At 46.2% G+C, this 18,178-nt stretch overlaps 1 protein-coding gene across 2 annotated transcripts in view; it reads left to right on the top strand.

Annotated features, from left to right (window-relative positions):
- The window catches only part of pxdn (peroxidasin), a 71,466-nt gene that overhangs the window by 41,260 nt on the left and 12,028 nt on the right, over positions 1-18,178 (top strand). For both annotated transcript variants that reach the window (XM_030718805.1, XM_030718804.1), the window contains 7 exons: positions 980-1,092; positions 1,481-1,637; positions 3,431-3,539; positions 6,278-6,435; positions 10,808-11,814; positions 12,143-12,639; positions 12,716-12,850. In XM_030718805.1, the coding sequence (XP_030574665.1) occupies positions 980-1,092; positions 1,481-1,637; positions 3,431-3,539; positions 6,278-6,435; positions 10,808-11,814; positions 12,143-12,639; positions 12,716-12,850 (2,176 nt within the window). The remainder of the gene's footprint in view (positions 1-979; positions 1,093-1,480; positions 1,638-3,430; positions 3,540-6,277; positions 6,436-10,807; positions 11,815-12,142; positions 12,640-12,715; positions 12,851-18,178) is intronic.

Here is an 18,178-nt window from a genome sequence, read left to right as displayed (position 1 = left end):
TAAAATCAAGAGGGTGACCAGGAGTGTGAGCAGTGTTTTCCTTTTTTTTTACACTGACGAGGTTACAAACCTGAGTCAATGATATATAATAAATATATTTGGTATGTATAAAAAAAGTTTGAAAAGGGATAGTCATTTGATTCAGCCTGTCCTAGAAGTCATATACAGTTTTAAACTTTAAAATTCTGTTTATCTGTTTAATTTTATAAGAATTAAGAATTTCCATTAACTGAAAAATATTTTTTATCTATTTATTTTAAAGGACCTCTGGTGGTCGACCCGCAGTGCCTTCACTGCTCACTGGAGGGAATCACTGCTGTAGATAAAAGATGGAACACCAATGCAGATGTTCCTCAGACCACTCGTCTGACCACCCTCAGATTCAGCCTTAAGCAACACACTGGCCAAGTTTGGATTGCATAAATGTTTATTGAGACAGGCAAAGAACAGATGGACAAATACACACAGGTTTCTCCAAAGAAATTCAAGTATTTAGATATTGATGGATCTTAGATTTGTGTTTGGAAAGATTTGGCTTTGATTTAAGAGACGTTATGAAAACGCCTGCTTTCAGCTGCTCACTCATACACGGGAACCACAGAGGGAGGAGTGTTCATGACTATCAGTGATTGACCTGTGGGATCTACTCAGAAATGTGCTGTTTTTATTAATCAAATCCAACATGACAGCATATGTGTGCATGTGCGCGTGTGTGTGTGTGTGTGTGTGTGTGTGTGTGTGTGTGTGTGTGTGTGTGTGTGTGTGTGTGTTCTGGCCTCCTTTGAGCTTCACATTAAGCTGATGGATGTTTTTGTGTTGGAGGAATGAAAAAAGCAGCGTTGGTGTGACACTCACTGTGAGACCAAAGTGTTCAGCAGAGTTTGAATTCTTCTGTGACTGATTACAAAATGCACTTTACATGTGGAGTCCTTCAGTCATTAACTTGTGCGCGTGTGTGTGTATGTTTTAACTCATTCAGTAACGCCTGTTTTCACAAATGCTCCAAGGGACCTGACGGTGGAGTCTGGCCAGGACGTGCAGATTCCCTGCAGTGCTCAGGGCCAGCCACAGCCGGTCCTCACCTGGAACAAGGTGAGAGGCTACAAGAGGTGACCGTCACCTGCAAGGCGTTGTTCAAATGTATGTGTTTAATAAAGCTAGAAGACACTGATGGAGAAGAGATCAAATGACTGGTCTGAAGCTCTCGGTTCAGTCAGACTTGCAGAGTGCAGTAAACTGGTTTAAATGTTGGAGGGATTTTTATATCTTACACTCAGTGTTTACAGCAGAACATCTCAGAAAGCAGTTGCACAGTTCTAATTGATTGTAGAACTAGCATAGTTACTGCCAGCATCAGGGAAACTGAACCAAATGTCCTGTATCATAAATACAGTTCCAAAACAAACAGAAGCAGCTGGGCTGGTACCTGTGTTCAGCTGCCTCTCAGCACCGTGACTTCTGACCCCTGTCTGTCTCTCAGGATGGTGTTCAGGTGACAGAAAGTGGAAAGTTCCACATCAGCCCCGAGGGTTACCTGGAGGTGAAGGACGTGGGCACGGCTGATGCCGGACGCTACGAGTGTGTCGCCCGCAACCCCATCGGCTACCAGGTGGCTAGCATGGTGCTCACTGTGACAGGTAAGAAGAAGCAGGTGATTTGGCTGTTAAACACAGCCAGGACCATGAGCTATTTTTATTCATTCCCTCAATTTAAAGCTGAAATTCTGCACCTCGTGACCTCAGTAAACTGTTGATAACTCTGGCGGCTGAAAGGTAAACTGCAGATGCTCACCTTTTCTGTGCGAGCTAGCCTCTAAAAAAGCTGTCCTGCTCTGTCCCGCTTCTCTGTATATTCTGTATGTCATGCATGTTTTCCAGCAGCAGAGAGAACAGCGTATGAACTGCATGCCTGAGTATCAGTGATACGAAAGCTTACTTGGATGTATAATTGATCCAATATGTCGATTCAATATAGTGAAAAACCTCAGAGTGTGTTACTGCAGCGTGAGAACCTCCTGCTGATGTTCTCCAGCTGAGCCGCTCAGTAGTCAAGTCTCACTCTGCTGAGAAGCTCTGATTCCTGTCAGCTCGTCTCTGTCTGTTGGTGTTTCCTGCTGAGATTTCTGAAGTCAGACCGCAGAGCCCTGCACCCTGACCATAAACTCCATGGGCTGCTGTTGGCCTCTTGCAGTCTCGCTGTTTTCAGTGGCACACAAAGGCGGAAGAGAGCGCCAGAAATCACAGCAGCTTCAGGAGGGAGGTGCTCTGAGCTCACTCACAGGATTTAACTGAAATAAAGAACACCAGTTAACCAGAGCTGTTTACAACCATTACTCAATGCAGTTTCAATATAAAAAAGATGGAATAGCCTCCCCGTCTGCCAAAGTGGAGTTTGCAGTCTGTCTCATGGCCTGCAGAGTGGCATGAGAAAATGAGCTGCCTGCTCAGCTGATCTGAGCTCAGCAATACTTTTCTGATAAGTTTATGGTCTCAGTTGTGGGTTTCAAGTCTCAATGGATAAAATATGATGTTCATTTTTAGAAATTATGCTTTAGAGACACAAAGGACAACTAAAGCGGGAGGATTTAGGACAGGGCTGCATGAGACTACATTCAGAGTTCATGAAGAATAGAAGAAGAATAAAGAAGAATAGAACTTTATTATCATTATACATACAACGAAAAAATCATTATACAACAAATTATATAATGACATTCCATCATAATATAATGAAATTACATTCGGAATAACCATCCAGAGAAGAACAGACAAGACTAACATAGTGGAGATGGGTGTCCACAGCTGCTGCCGTTTTTCACTGGCGCCGCCGCTACAATCAATCCCCAGAAAAAGAAACCAAACACACATCATGGGGTAGTTAGGTTAAAAAAAAGTTGCTCTCCGACGCAAGCGTTGGAGTGTGAATGTTAGACAATAAGCACTTAGCTTAGTTACATATGGAAGTGCTTCTATGGATGGGTGTGAATGGGTAAATGTAAACATGTTGTAAAAGTGCTTTGAGTGCTCAATTAGAGTAGAAAAGCACTATATAAGAACTAGTCCATTTACTAGTGTAGCTTTGCATGCTTCATAGTTCACAATAGTCCTCCTTTGTTTTATACAAGCAGCCCTCAGTTCGTCTTCTCTCTGAGAAGCTGTTTTAGTTCCTCATTCTTTAAGCCATCTTTCCAACTTTGGCTGTGTTTTGAGAACTAAAGGCGGGTGGGGCATTTCTTCCAGGGATGACCATATAAGGATATCCCAATCTATGACATTCAGTTCCAAGAGTATAAAAAACAGTGATAAACTGAGTGTTTAGAACAGTCTGCATCCTGAGCTCTTGGCTCTCAGGGTTGATGAAGAGATCATCAGTTATGAGAATCTTGTGATGTTTGGTTCTTGCTGATGTTTCATCTGTTTGTCTCTGTCAGTACCTGCGGTCAGCAGAGAGGGTGACACCTTCGTGAGCACGTCCATAGAGCAGGCCATCCGTAATGTGGACAGCGCCATTGAGTCGACGAGGAGACGTCTCTTTGATGGGTAGGATATGAGAAACACACACACAGTGACTGAATTAGTGAAGTAGTGCTGTTTTAAACTTCTGTACCCTGATGTGTACCTCTGCGGCACTGTGATGTTTGTCTGTTTGGTAGGAGTGTGCTGGATAAACAGGAGGGTAATCTTCGTTATGTTAGCGTCAGCCTCCAGGGCTGAAAATGAGGAAATGCAAAAAGTTGCCAAGGAAGTTGATTCTGTTCATCTGGATGCAGCATTTTCAATGAGAGAAACATTTCATCACCCATCCATGTGACTTCTTCAGTCTCAGCTGCATAATGATCAAAACTGCCACCATAACTAAAACTGCCTAACAATGAGGTATGAGCTCAGTTTCACTACGCAAATTAATCAGTGACGAGTAAACTCTGCATCCAGGTGAATAGAATCAACTTTCTGGGATTAAGTATAAATCAAGACAAAACCTGTTAAAACTTTCCAGCAGAAATAAACACAAACTGCTTCGGTCTCTGTAGATAATTTCCCCCTTCATAACAGCTGTACAGGGGGAGGATGTTTCTATAACTCATCTGTTTAAAGCTTGCGTTATTGGAGGTGTGGCCTCTTTGACTAACAGGTGGATGGTGACACATTCGGCTGTAGCTGCAAGCTGTGTGCTAGGCTTCACCTCAGCTAACTGGAGTCCCTGAACTGGACCTCTGGACTGTGTTTGTGTTGTTGGAGCCTTTTGGAGCATTTTTAATGCAGTTATCTGACCAATAATATGACTTCTGCGGCTTCATTGGACTAACAGACCATCTGAGAAGGCTGAGCCCCAGCTTTGGAGCACAGACCAGTGGGTGACATGGTGGTTGCTTCAGTCTTCTTTAAACTGTCAATTAAATGCAATAGCAGTCATTCTACCTCAGCAGATAAAATGCTGCTGTTCTCGTTTTCTTAGATTTGAAACTATGTGTGAAGTCTAGTAAACATCCTGTTGTTTGGGAGTAATGAACTCCACATCCAACATTCAGCTCAGTTTGCTTGTGATGGCAGAGCAATGTAGACAGATACAGTCTTAATGTAAACTAGGACACTGACCAGTACAGCTTGGGCACAACGAGGTTTCACCACAGCACTATACATACAGGTAACAGTGGTAGCATCATATACTATATGCTGCAGCCATGCCTCAATTTACCTCAAGAGATTCTGATTCTCTTTATGTGTTGGTGTACAGCAGGTCAACAACCTGCTTTATTCTTTAGACATTTTAACATGTGGAACACAGAAAAGTTAAAGATTCAAAAACAGAGAGAAAATCTAAGGCTAATAACACGAAGCAGAGAGAATGCAAAAACCATGATAGTTTTAATATCTTATCATCTTTGGTTTTTAAACTCTACTGCTCTTATGCTTTATTCCCATCCTAACAGTGGGGATGTGTTCATTTTATCTGTGCCTGTCAACAGGTGATGGCAGAGGTAATGATGTCTGTTATTTATACAGTCAGGTTTTCATTGCTGTGTGTAATGTCAGTGGTTTGAGTGTCTGCTCTTAGAGGTTTCCAGCCTGCTGAATGATGTGGTTAGCAGTTGTGCTTTTCTTGGCGCTTACTTAGAGACATATGAAGGAGAGAAAATCTCACAGCGGGACCCTCGGTTTGAGCACAGGGGTTTTCCAGCTCTCTGTGATGACCATAACAGATGATGGCAGCAGCGTCTCTGATCAGACTAAAGCAGCAGAAGAAGAGCTGTTTGGGACTCATCTCTGTTGCTGCTCCGTTACACCATGATTGGTGTTTAATTATTATTATTGAACAACAAGCATCTGTTTAGGAAACTTTTTCAAATTATGATGTAAGTGTGATTAAGGCAGAATGTTGCCTCGGTGTAAATGCACCTTTAACATGTCTCCAGGATTCAGCTGCTGAAAGAGGACAAATGTGCTGAAATTAGGCTGCTTAAACCTGAGGGACCATTATCTTTGGTCATTCTTGCTGCAGTCGCTGCATCGACGGACCAATGGAAAAAACACCGTGGGTGTAATGGAGAGACAGCATAGGATGAGCTTCAAGATACAGAGAACATGCTGAAACCATGACTTCATTGCCTGAAGTCGTGAGAAGCTATGTGTGAAACCATGTCTAACCAGTGAGTCACTGCTGTGAAGCTGGAAAGGTCACGGGGTCACATGCCCACGTCAGGAAGTCCTACTTGCCAGCAGCGCAGCTGCTCATCCAGGCCGTGTGTTTTCTCATCCCGGGCCGGCTGCAGTGCCTCTGGCTCCGGTACGTGGCCTGATGGTTGGCACGCTGTTGAGTCCAAGTCTAGCTGAGCTTTAACAGCCTGAGGCTCAGTGTGTGTTTAATATAGTCCTTAGAGGTGAGAGGGAAGCAGTCATGTAAGAGGAAGCAGGAATGACAAAGACTTTTGCACACAACCCCGTGAGACACCGATAATGGCAGAGACTCAGCTTGTGAGTGAAATGACTCAGATGTTTGTGCATGTTTCTCTTTCTCCTTGTTTAAACTCTCTGACCTGCTCTCGCTGCAGTGGAGAAATTCCCGGGAAAGCATCAGAGAAAGCTCTGTTTGAGTTTTCCAGCCCTTGAGCACAAAAGAAAAAACAAGACCCAGAAGAATGAAACTGATCTTTCCTCCTGCTTTTGTTTAATTTGTCTTTGTCTTTTACTCCCACACATTTTCTCTTTCCATAATATCATATTTATTATTCCCTCTCCTTCCATGCTCCTTCCTTCTCCCCCATCCCTCGTCCCTCCAGTCAGCCTCGCACCCCAGGGGAATTGCTTGCACTTTTCCGGTATCCACGTGACCCCTACACTGTGGAGCAGGCGCGTGCCGGAGAGATCTTTGAGCAGACTCTGCTGCTCATCCAGAACCATGTCAACCAGGGTCTCATGGTCGACACCAACGGCACCGGTGAGGCCCAGACTTACATACACTGCCAAAAATGCAAAACCAGGTCAGCATTTGCTTCTTTGAGCCTCCTCATGTGTCACTGTACAACTGTGTGAAACAGTCTGTGGCTGTACCACAGAGATTTTTCAGACGGACGGATGCAAAAACAGTCTAACATAAAGCAAACACCTGAAATCATGAGGACTTTCACTTTAATTGAATGTGCCTTATCCATCAGAGTCATACAGTTATGCTTAAAAGTGTACATAACCCGGCAGAATCTTTTTTGAATGATAACACAAAAACATCTTTTCAACTCATGCTTAGTGGTTGGGTGAAACCATTTATTGTCTGTCAACTGTGTTTCCTCTTTTTAAATCATAATGACAACAGAAACTACTCAAATGACCCTGATCAAAAGTTCACATACCCTGGTGATTTTGGCCTAAAGGTAACATCCTCATGTGTGATCTATTTGCATGTAATCAGTGTGTGTGTGCATAAAAGCTGAGTGAGTTTCTGGGATCCAGACAGACTCTTGCATCTTTCATCCAGCCACTGATGTTTCTGGATTCTGAGTCATGGGGAAAGCAAAAGAATTGTCAACGGATATATGGGAAAAGGTAGTTGAACTGTATAAAACAGTAAAGGGATACAAAAAGATATCCAAGGAATTGATAATGCCAGTCAGCAGTGTTCAAACTGTATTTAACAAATGGAAAATCAGGGGCTTTGTTAAAACCAAACCACAGTCAGGTAGACCAACAAAAATTTCAGCCACAACTGCCAGGAAAATTCGGGATGCAAAGAAAAACCCACAAATAACATCAGCTGACTCTCTGAAAACTAGCGGTGTGGCTGTTTCAAGATGCACAATAAGGAGGCACTTGAAGAAAAATGGGCTGCATGGTCGAGTCGCCAGAAGAAAGCCACAAAGTATCTCACCTACAATATGCCAAACACCACAGAGACAAGCCTCAAAACTTCTGGAACAAGGTCATTTGGAATGATGAGACCAAAATTGAACTTTTTGGTCACACCATAAACGCTACATTTGGAGAGGTGTCAACAAGGCCTATGATGAAAGGAACACCATTCCTACTGTAAAGCACGGAGGTGGATCGCTGATGTTTTGGGGATATATGAGCTACAAAGGCACAAAGACCAAGGAAACTTGGTCAAAGTGTAAGGAAAGAGGAATGCAGCACGTTATCAGCAAATACTGGAGGCAAATTTGCACTTATCAGCCCGGACGTTGTGCATGGGACGTACTTGGACACTCCAACATGACAATGATCCAAAACAGAAGGCCAAGTCGACCTGTCATTGGCTACAGCAGAACAAAGTGAAGGTTCTGGAGTGGCCATCTCAGTCTCCTAACCTCAATATCATTGAGCCACTCTGGGGAGATCTCAAGCGTGCAGTTCATGCAAGACAGCCCAGGAATTTACCGGAACTGGAGGCGTTTTGCCAAGAAGAATGGACAGCTTTACCATCTGAGAAAATAAAGACCCTCATCCACAACTACCATAAAAGACTTCAGGCTGTCATTGATGTTAGAGGGGGCAATGCATGGTATTAAGAACTGGGATATGTAAACTTTTGATCAGGGTCATTTCAGTAGTTTCTGTTGTCATTATAATTTAAAAAGAGAAAAACGCACACGTTTGACAATAAATGGTTTCACCCAACCACTGAGTGGAAAAGATGATTTTGTGTTGTCATTCATATGGAGATTAACCAAATTAAATGTTGCAGAACGAACAAATCATTTATCCACTGCACTGTGGCACCACCCTCTGTGTTTTATCATTCTTATTCATTTTCACTTCTGTTGACTTTAACCTCATTAATTGAATAAACACGACCCAGAGAGCTCATAAAGTAGTGACCATTTCCACGGAGGTAGATATTTTTCACCCTAACATAGTGCAGATTTTTAGTTTCATAGTTCTGGAGAGAAGTGTTGCAGAATAAAATCTGCTGTTCAGTAAACAGGCTCCATCCAGTTTCCAAAGTGAAGTCTTGTGCTGCCAGTAATTCAGTTCTCTCTATGAATCCCTTGTTCCTGTGAGCAACACTTGGCTGTGCATGAGCTCTCCATCTGTGTGCCATTTTCTCGTAAGCGTGGCCTGAGGGACGGAGACGTAATGATGGAGCGGTTGACGAGGAGCCTATAAACAACTTTATTGGTCTTCTGTCACACCGCACAACACTTCACCTACAGGACAATTGTAACATGGTTTGTGTGCACATTGTCTCAATTATGCATGCATGTGGGAGGATCACACACTGATTTGGATGTTTATTTGCAGGGGGGGGGGGGGGGGGGGGGGGGGGCTTGTATGTTTTTAGTTTATGATTCATGAAAGCAGTCACGGTATGGGGGGTTAACAGCACAGATGTCAAAAAACTGGGTGTAAACAGACTGTTGGTAAATGGACTAGTTCTTGTATAGTGCTTTTCTACTCTGAGCACTCAAAGCGCTTATACAACACATTTACATTTACCCATTCATACAAGCACTTCCACGAGTAACTAAGCTAAGTGCTTATTGTCTAACATTCACACACATTCATATTCAACGTTTGAGTCGGAGAGCAACTTGGGGTTCAGTATCTTGCCCAGGGATACTGTAGCATGCACCCCGGAGCAGCCAGGAATCGAACTGCTAACCTTATGATCAGTAGGTGACCTGCTCTACCACCTGAGCTACAGCCAGGAAGTAGAGCTGTATGACAAGTATGACATTTCCTCTTTGGAGAGTTTTTGGATCTATGGAGTATGAATATGGGATGCAATTCAAAATGTTCCTGGTCTGTGCTTAAAAAGACGCACCTGGTTCAGATTTGGCCACCACATCCCTTTCAAAGTGAAGTGTTGCAATGCAGTGATTAAACAGGTGTATTTTTCTCAGTTTCATTGCTTAAACTGGTTACTTTTTGATCTCATAAGTTTGCTATTTTTTCTTGTAAATTTGCCATTTATTTCTCCAAAAGTTCACATTTTTTCTTGTACTTTTACAAGTTTTTTTATCATAAATTTAAAGTATTTTTTTCTTATAAATCTGACATTTTTCATGTAAATTTGTCTTTTTTTTAATATAAATTTGACATTTTACTCTTGTAAATATACCCCCCCCCCCCCCCCCCCCACACACACACACACACACACACAAATTTACAGTTTTTCATCTTGAAAAGAGATTTTTCTCTGGATTTTACACCCTTCGTCCAGCCCCTTAATGTTCTCCTTTCAATGAACGTAATATGCTGTCCTCTTCATTGAGGACTGTCTCTGGAGTGCTGTGCTGCTTCTGCTTGATGGTGCAAATGGTCCCCTGGAAGTGGTCACAACAGCCCAAGTTTTGTGTGGCACCTCATTTTGTCTAAATAAGAAACAGAGTGATCGATGTGAAACAATGACAGAAGCAGAGCTTTGGTTACTTATGGCTACAACCACGTGTTTCACTGGCTTCAGACCAAGCTGGCAGATTTCTGCCCATCAGCACAATAAATGTTCTGTTTTTTTATATTCAGTTCATCTGGAAAAGAAAGACCAGTTTCACATTCTCCTTTAAACTCCCACATAAACACACACACACACACACACACAGAGCAGTAATGTGTGTGAAGTGAGAATAGTTGCAGGATCATTCACACAGGAAGTCTCACCTCACCCTCGGTGAGGTTGGCCGCACACGTTTAACACTTGTTCTCATGCATAACTGCAACACTGCACCGCTAAAACATTAAACACACACACACCCAACATGTTAATGTGCTGCACAGTGGTGCTTTCATACTGCTGCTCTCACATTTCAAAGCATGTCGGTACTCGTTTGTGACAAAGTGCGACCTGTGGCCTCAGGACGGGAGGTTCTTTCCACTGTCAGAGCCAGCAGCAGGGACCGGCTGCACATAATCAGTGTGAATAGATCTCTGTGTAATCTTAATCTCTAACCTGGGGGTCCCAGAGGGTTTGAGGGAAGGTTTGGGTGTGCTGTGGATTAGTAAGACTAAAGGTGGGTGTGAGTGATTTTTGCCCTCTCTACAGTCACTCCTGTGTTCTCTGTGGCTAAGGAAGGGAGGAGTGGAAAGAGTTACAGAAGTGATAGACTGTATATAAACATGGCCGTGGCTACCATGACATAATGGTGGCTGCATCTGTGTCTGGGCTGCATTTTGAAGCTTTACCATTAGTGTTTTAGCTGCGGCCATATTGGTCTTTGGCTTAGGAGTTGCTTGGTGTTCACATGAACGCTCATATATTGAGGGTAAGGGCAAAGAGAGGGTCGAGTGTAACAGCTAGCCTGCTGTAATTACATCATAATATGTATTTATTTAGATTTTTTTTTTATCCACAGTCTTAAGATTTTGTTTACTTTTCACAGCATTTCGCTACAATGACCTGGTTTCCCCCCGCTTCTTGGATATGATTGCCAACCTATCCGGCTGCACGGCTCACCGCCGCTTCAACAACTGCTCTGACATCTGTTTCCACCAGAAGTACCGCAGCCATGATGGCACCTGCAACAACCTGCAGCACCCTATGTGGGGCGCCTCACTCACCGCCTTTGAGCGACTCCTGAAGTCTGTCTACGATAATGGTTTTAACCTACCACGAGGAGCCACTGACCAGACCCATAATGGTTACAGGCTACCACTGCCAAGGTTGGTGTCCACCACGATGATTGGAACGGAGAGCATCACCCCCGATGACCACTACACGCACATGCTCATGCAGTGGGGTCAGTTCCTGGACCATGACTTGGACTCCACAGTGGCGGCTCTAAGCCAGTCTCGGTTTTCCGATGGCCAGCTGTGCTCTCAGGTGTGCACCAATGATCCGCCGTGCTTCCCAATCCAATTCCCACCCAATGATGAGCGGCAGCTGCGAAGTGGCGCCCGCTGCATGTTCTTCGTCCGATCCAGCCCGGTGTGCGGCAGCGGGATGACATCTCTGCTCATGAACAGCGTTTATCCGAGAGAGCAAATCAACCAGCTAACCTCCTACATCGATGCCTCAAACGTCTACGGCAGCTCACGGCACGAATCGGAGGAAGTCCGTGACTTGGCCAGCCAGAGGGGTCTCCTGCGCCAGGGGATCATACAGCGGACGGGAAAACCACTGCTGCCATTTGCCACTGGGCCGCCTACCGAGTGCATGAGGGATGAGAATGAGAGTCCAATTCCATGTTTCTTAGCTGGAGACCACCGGGCCAACGAGCAGCTCGGTTTGACCGCCATGCACACGGTGTGGTTCAGGGAGCACAACCGCATAGCTACAGAGCTGCTGAGGCTGAACCCCCACTGGGATGGGGACACCATCTACCACGAGGCCAGGAAGATCGTTGGCGCCCAGATGCAGCACATCACCTACAGTCACTGGCTGCCGAAGGTAAAAGCGCTGAGCTTTTACTGCATTCCTGAGCATCAGCAGGATGACAGCAAAGCTAGCAAAATGTTAGATGATTTCTAAACTTATGTTATCTGGTGTTTCTCAAGCCTCTCTGGGATGAGCAATCCCCAGGGACTTGGATTTACATGGAAAATTTGATGCAAGTCTTCCCACAGAAAACAGTCGAGCTGTTGAAAGCAGTTAGAGCCAGGAAATGTCTCAGATTTTTATGTTATGTTGCAATCCATTCTGGCATTGGCACTTTATCATGCTGCTCTGATGATTTCATAGCTGAAAGTAGAAAGACTTAATCCTGCTTTTCTCTCAGATCCTAGGCGAAGTAGGCATGAAAATGATGGGGTCATACACCAGCTACAACCCCAACATTAACGCCGGCATCTTCAACGCGTTTGCCACTGCTGCTTTCCGCTTTGGCCACACCCTCATCAACCCGATCCTCTACAGGTTAGACGAGGATTTCCTGCCTATCCCACAGGGCCACATCTCTCTGCACCGGGCCTTCTTCTCCCCGTTCCGCATCGTGAATGAGGGTGGCATTGACCCGCTGCTTCGCGGACTCTTTGGCGTCGCTGGTAAAATGCGTGTAACCACGCAGCTTCTGAACACCGAGTTGACAGAGAGGTTGTTCTCCATGGCTCATGCTGTGGCTCTGGACCTGGCCGCTATGAATATACAGAGAGGGAGGGATCACGGCATCCCACCGTATAATGACTACAGGACCTTTTGTAACCTGACCTCAGCTCAGACGTTTGATGACCTGAGGAACGAGATTAAGAATCCTTCTGTCAGAGAGAAACTGCAGAGGTGAGTGTCCAACCAGACAAGCTTAGTTTGAGTTATTTTTTTCACCTCAACCTACTTATATTTACCTGTATTGCAGGCTGTATGGCACTCCTCTTAACATTGACCTGTTTCCTGCCCTCATGGCTGAAGATCTTGTCCCTGGCAGCAGACTGGGTCCCACCCTCATGTGTCTCCTCACAACTCAGTTCAGACGTCTGCGTGATGGTGACAGGTAGAGTAACATCAGAACAAGACCGCAGAAAATATAAAAGATGGGCGTGTCCACTGTAACGTCAGTTAGTGAGGTGCTGCAATGAAGCCTGGAGGTGAGCGTTTTTGCCGTCACCGTCTTGGATGTGATGAGTGGGGGGTGGATCTGACTGAGAAACCAAGGGTGGCACACACTCAGTCATACACAGCTTATGACTGATAAGTAAAGGGCTGTTCTCATTCCTAGCATTCGTTTCGATGTCTCACTATGGGATGCGCCTCCCTGCGTATTCCTCAGAAGCATTTATCTCATTACGCCAATCCTGATTGGCTGGTGATCGCAATGACCATGCCAGGCGGAGCCACCCACCTTTAAATAGCTTGCGCTACGACATAGTCATTATTCAAAAACCTCTTCTGACTTCGGAGCGTATCTCAGGAGCAAATAGGCTAGCTAGTTGAACTGTCCACAGACAGGAGTGTCAGCTAACTTCTCCGTCGCCGGGCGCTAGCTGCCTTCTTTTGCTCACCTCTCCCCGTGAGTCTTCACCATAGACCAGGGCTTTTTACCACCTACCCTCCGGTAAGACGGTTAATTACGGTTTGGCACTCCAGCTAACAAGTTCTCTCTTTTGCTGTCATCATAGTTAGAATTCCATCTAACGAAGATGAACACGCCATTCCCTCACACCAGAGGAAGTGGAGACTCCGGGGCTCGACTCTGCGTTTGCGGCAACAAAATCTCGAGCAAAGACACACACCGGGTTTGCTCTTGCTGCCTCGGGCTGGAACATGCCCAGCTTGCGCTCGAAGCCCCCGGTTCATGCGTGCACTGTGCCCGGTTCACCATGAAGAGTCTCCGTCGACGGCTAGTGCGCCAAGCTAGCCTGTCGGGAGCAGATTCTTACTTGCCCACAGCTGGGACTGCGGCAGAGTGTGGCAACAAGGAAGGAATTGCGGAAGCTGAACCGCGCGCTGGCACCAGCTGGGGCTCACAGCTAGACCTAGCCGCGACGGCTCCGCCGTTGGAAGACATACTAGAGTTGGATTATGAGGATGATGATGAGGACACCTCAGAGCTCCTCGTATCCGATGATGAGGCGGACGAAGATGAAATTTTCGTTCCCTCTCCTCAGGCTGTCAAGCCTAACACTGCAGCCACCTCCTGGGGCGAGGAGGACAGCGCATCAGCATCCCCTGCTCCCAGCATGGATTTGCAGAATGTGTGCAAATGTGCTGCATCTAGGCTGAATATTCCATGGCCCGACGTCGTAATGGAGACCACCAGATCACATTACGAGGGGAAGAAATTGCCCCAGGCCATCAGGGCGGCGAAGCAGTTACTCTCAGTCTTCCCGGAGCTGTTGGAAGAGATAGCGGTCTCGTGGAAAGACTGCCCGTTCAGCAGCAGAAGCCCAATACAAGGGGCTTCTTCCTTGGATTTTGAGGGCATGGAGAAGCACGGCTTACTCCGCATGCCCCCTATGGAGCCGTTAGTTGCAGCCCACCTCCATCCGCAGCGAGCAGCGGCATCCTCCAGGAACCCCACACTCCCGTCAAAGGTGGACCGTTTTCAGTCTGTCATGACTGAAAGGGCCTACAAAGCGGCGGCCTTGGCTGCTAGGGCACTGAATGTCTCCTCCATGCTCGCTGCTTACCAAGCAGAGCTGTGCGAGGATATGACGACTAGGCCCGACCCAAGTGTGTGGGAAGAGATCACTGTGATTACGGACATTTGCCTCTGCGTGCAGCGATGTGCAGTCCAAGCCACAGGGAAATCTATGGGAATGATGGTGTTGCAGGAACGCACCAGATGGCTCAACCTGACAGAGACCTATCAGAGAGGGAAAAGGAGGACATCCTTGACATGCCGATCGTTCCTGACGGCATTTTCGGGACTGCTCTGGCTTCCATGCAGCAGAGATGTGAGGCGAAGAAGAGGGAGGACGAAGCTCTTAAACTTTGCCTCCCTCGGAAAACCGAGCTGATGCCTCCTCCGGCCCCGCGACAGACCTTTGCACAGGCTGTCCCTCGGCCACCCCCTCAGTTCAGAATCCCAAAACGTACGAAGCCCCAGCCACCCTCCGTGCCCCCACCGAGGCAGCAGACAGGGGCAGGCTGGCCACGGAATGGCCCGACTCAGACAGCGGCTCCGCCTGGACAACCAGCACAGCCCCTCAATCAGCAGGCCAGGAAGAAGAAGAAGGCAGCCTGACAGGCTGCTCACTTCCCATGGGTGAAGAAGCTGGATGTTCCCCATTCACCAGCCCCACCTGCTATGTTCCAGAGTGTGTTGTGGGCTCTGAACGAATTTCTCAGAAAATACAAGTTCAGGATGCTGACTCATGCATCTCTGATACGTTTGGTGTGCCGAGGCGACTGGTTCACTTCCGTCGACCTAAAGGACGCACATTTTGTAGGGGTGGGACTTTAACGCTTTAATTTCGATTAATTAATTACGGGGAAATTAACGAATTAAAAATTTTAATGCATTTTAATCGCACTTTGCACCGTGGAACGTTTCTCAGTGCACGAGTTCCCGGCATACAGATTATATCGACGCACAATGTCCAAATTCAGGTGCCGCATCCTTCGAAGGACCCGGCCCACGTAGACCTCGCAGCCCAGGAAGACCGCAAAGATTGGAAGTGAGCGGCTAGCCTTCATATCAGCGTCGCCTGCCTTCACCTCTGCTTAGCTCATGTCGCCTACCAACCGTGAGTGCGAAGCACAGCTGTGTAAAAGCAGCTGGTTAAACGGAGAGCGAACTTTTGCTCCTTTTTGTGGTTTCATTTTATGTCTTTATTCAAAATAAGCTGTTAAAACAAGCATAACAACATTAAGGAATACAGCTGAGCGAATTATTAATTTCCAACTATATTAAGTGAGACATTAATGTTGACTATAACTATCCAGTTATGATGCCTAACTTTAATTTCAGGAGTTTGCTTATCACAGGAGCACTTCCGCCCTTCGTTGGTCGTAGTAGTAGTAGACTGGTGGGAAAATAAAATTTTGAAGTTTAAGCTTATGTATATTGATTTATTCATCAACCAAACTTAAATTAATATTTCTCATGTTAAATATTAAAATGTGATTAAAATGCGATTAATTTCGATTAATTAATTACAAAGCTTCTAATTAATTCGATTAATTTTTTTTAATCGAGTCCCATTCCTAATATTTTCACATTCCCATTTACCCTCCACACAGGAGGTATCTGAGGTTTGCTTTTCGGAGCATCTGTTACGAGTACAGAGTGCTGCCCTTCGGCCTGTCCCTGAGCTCCCAGGTGTTTGTACGCTGCACCGAAGCAGCGATAGCGCCACTGAGGCAGCAGGGCATTCGTCTGGCTACATATCTAGACGACTGGCTCCTTCTAACAATATAATACATTCCTGTACTTGGGATTACGCATGCAATTTTCTCGAAAACCGTACAGTTATTTGAGATGAAAGTCAGTCCATATACAGTGGGGGTCAAGCTGAGCAAGAATCAGGCGAAAGATCTGCGTCACCTTGAACAGTCCTATAAATACACCTCAAAAATGTCAGTTTGAGTAAAACAGTGGAGTATACATGAATTCATTTTTATATTAAAAGATTGAGATGATAAATAAATTTCACCTTTACAAAGCTGAGTTTTTAGAGGCTTGACAGTATTTTTTTAATGAAAAATGCATTGCAATGGTGTACATTGAAGGATAACAAGACTTCCGATGTGTTATTTAGGGCGACTGGCAGCCGTACCGTAATATGCGGTATAAATGGGCAACTTAATTCTACGTGCGGCTAGCTTGACTGCGTCTTCGAAAATGAGGGCTCACTTGACCGCGGTGCCTTCGCCTACTGGGACTGATGGCTTCAGCCATCCTTGTAGTGCGACTCGGCTGGCTGCATATGAGAGATTTTCAGCGCTGGGTAGCTTCACTCAGACTGAACCCCGTGCGTCATGGCACGCGGAGGGTTACAGTAACAGTGGAATGCGCAATGGTTTTACGCCGTTGGTGACATCCGGATTTTCTGACTCAGGGGGTACCCATGGGCATTGTTCAGTGTCAGAAGGTGGTCACCACGGATGCGAGCCTGTGAACGAAGGGCGATCTGTGAGAGATCTCTGGAGCGGCACTCTCCAACGATCCCACATAAATTATCTGGAGCTTCTGGCAGTGTTTCTCACCCTCAGGCGCTTTCTCCCATTCCTACAGGGACATCACATCTTTGTAAGGACCGACAATACAACGACGGTGGCTTATATCAACCGTCACGGGGGACTGTATTCACGCCAGTTGCACATACTGGCATGCAGACTGATCCTGTGGAGCAGCAAACGTTTCCTGTCTCTGAGGGCGACACACATCACAGGCTCTCTAAATCTGGGAGCGGATCTGCTATCCAGAGGTGCTCCGCTATACGGTGACTGGGCCCTGCATCTGGCCATTGTAGAACAGCTGTGGCTGCGCTACGGCCAGGCTTCAGTGGATCTTTTTGCTTCAGAAGAAAATGAGCAGTGTCCCCGTTTCTTCTCCTTGCGCGATCAAAGCGCGCCTCTCGGTGTGAACACGCTCGCACGTTTGGCCACCCATGCTCCTGTATGCTTTTCCTCCTCTGGCGTTAATACCTCCCACTCTGTCAAGAGTGAGGGAACATCGCCACACACTGATTCTGATAGCTCCGCTCTGGCCAGCAATGCACTGGCTAGCGGAGATATATCAGCTTCTGTGCGGGCAGCCGTGGCAACACCCACTGCGCAGGGATATGCTGTCCCAGGCACGGGGGTCAATTTTCCACCCACATCCAGAGCGCCTGACACTTTGGGCCTAGCCCGTGAGTGGGTTAATCTAAGCATGGTGGACCTTCCCCAGGGAGTGATTAACACTATTCAGAACGCTAGGGCATCCTCCACCAGGTCTCTGTACAACAGTAAGTGGAGGGTGTTTGAGGACTGTGCCACGATAAGGGTCACATTCTCTTTCAGTGTCCAGTTGGCCTGATTCTGTCATTCCTACAAGACTTGATTGACAAGCAAAAAGCCTTTTCCACAGTTAAAGTGTACTTGGCTGCCATTGCTGCCTTCCACATGGGGTTTGGTGATAAAACAGTTAGCCAACTCCCTTTGGTTTGCTGTTTTATGAAGGGGGCCAGCAGGTTACTCCCTGTCTCCAGGCCACTGGCACCCCCTTGGGATTTAGCAGTGGTTTTGGATGGGCTCTGTGGCCCTCCATTTGAGCCTCTACAGGAGACTGATTTAAAGCATCTGTCCCTGAAGACTGTGTTGCTGCTTGCTTTAGCCTCGGCTAAGCATGTTAGTGACGTTCATGCCCTTTCAGCACACCCTTCATGCACTCAGT

Source organism: Archocentrus centrarchus, chromosome 22 (assembly GCF_007364275.1).
Source record: "Archocentrus centrarchus isolate MPI-CPG fArcCen1 chromosome 22, fArcCen1, whole genome shotgun sequence".
Lineage (NCBI taxonomy): Eukaryota > Metazoa > Chordata > Actinopteri > Cichliformes > Cichlidae > Archocentrus > Archocentrus centrarchus.
The sequence above is the reverse complement of the archived record's forward strand: the minus strand, read 5'-3'. Positions and strand labels throughout refer to the sequence as shown.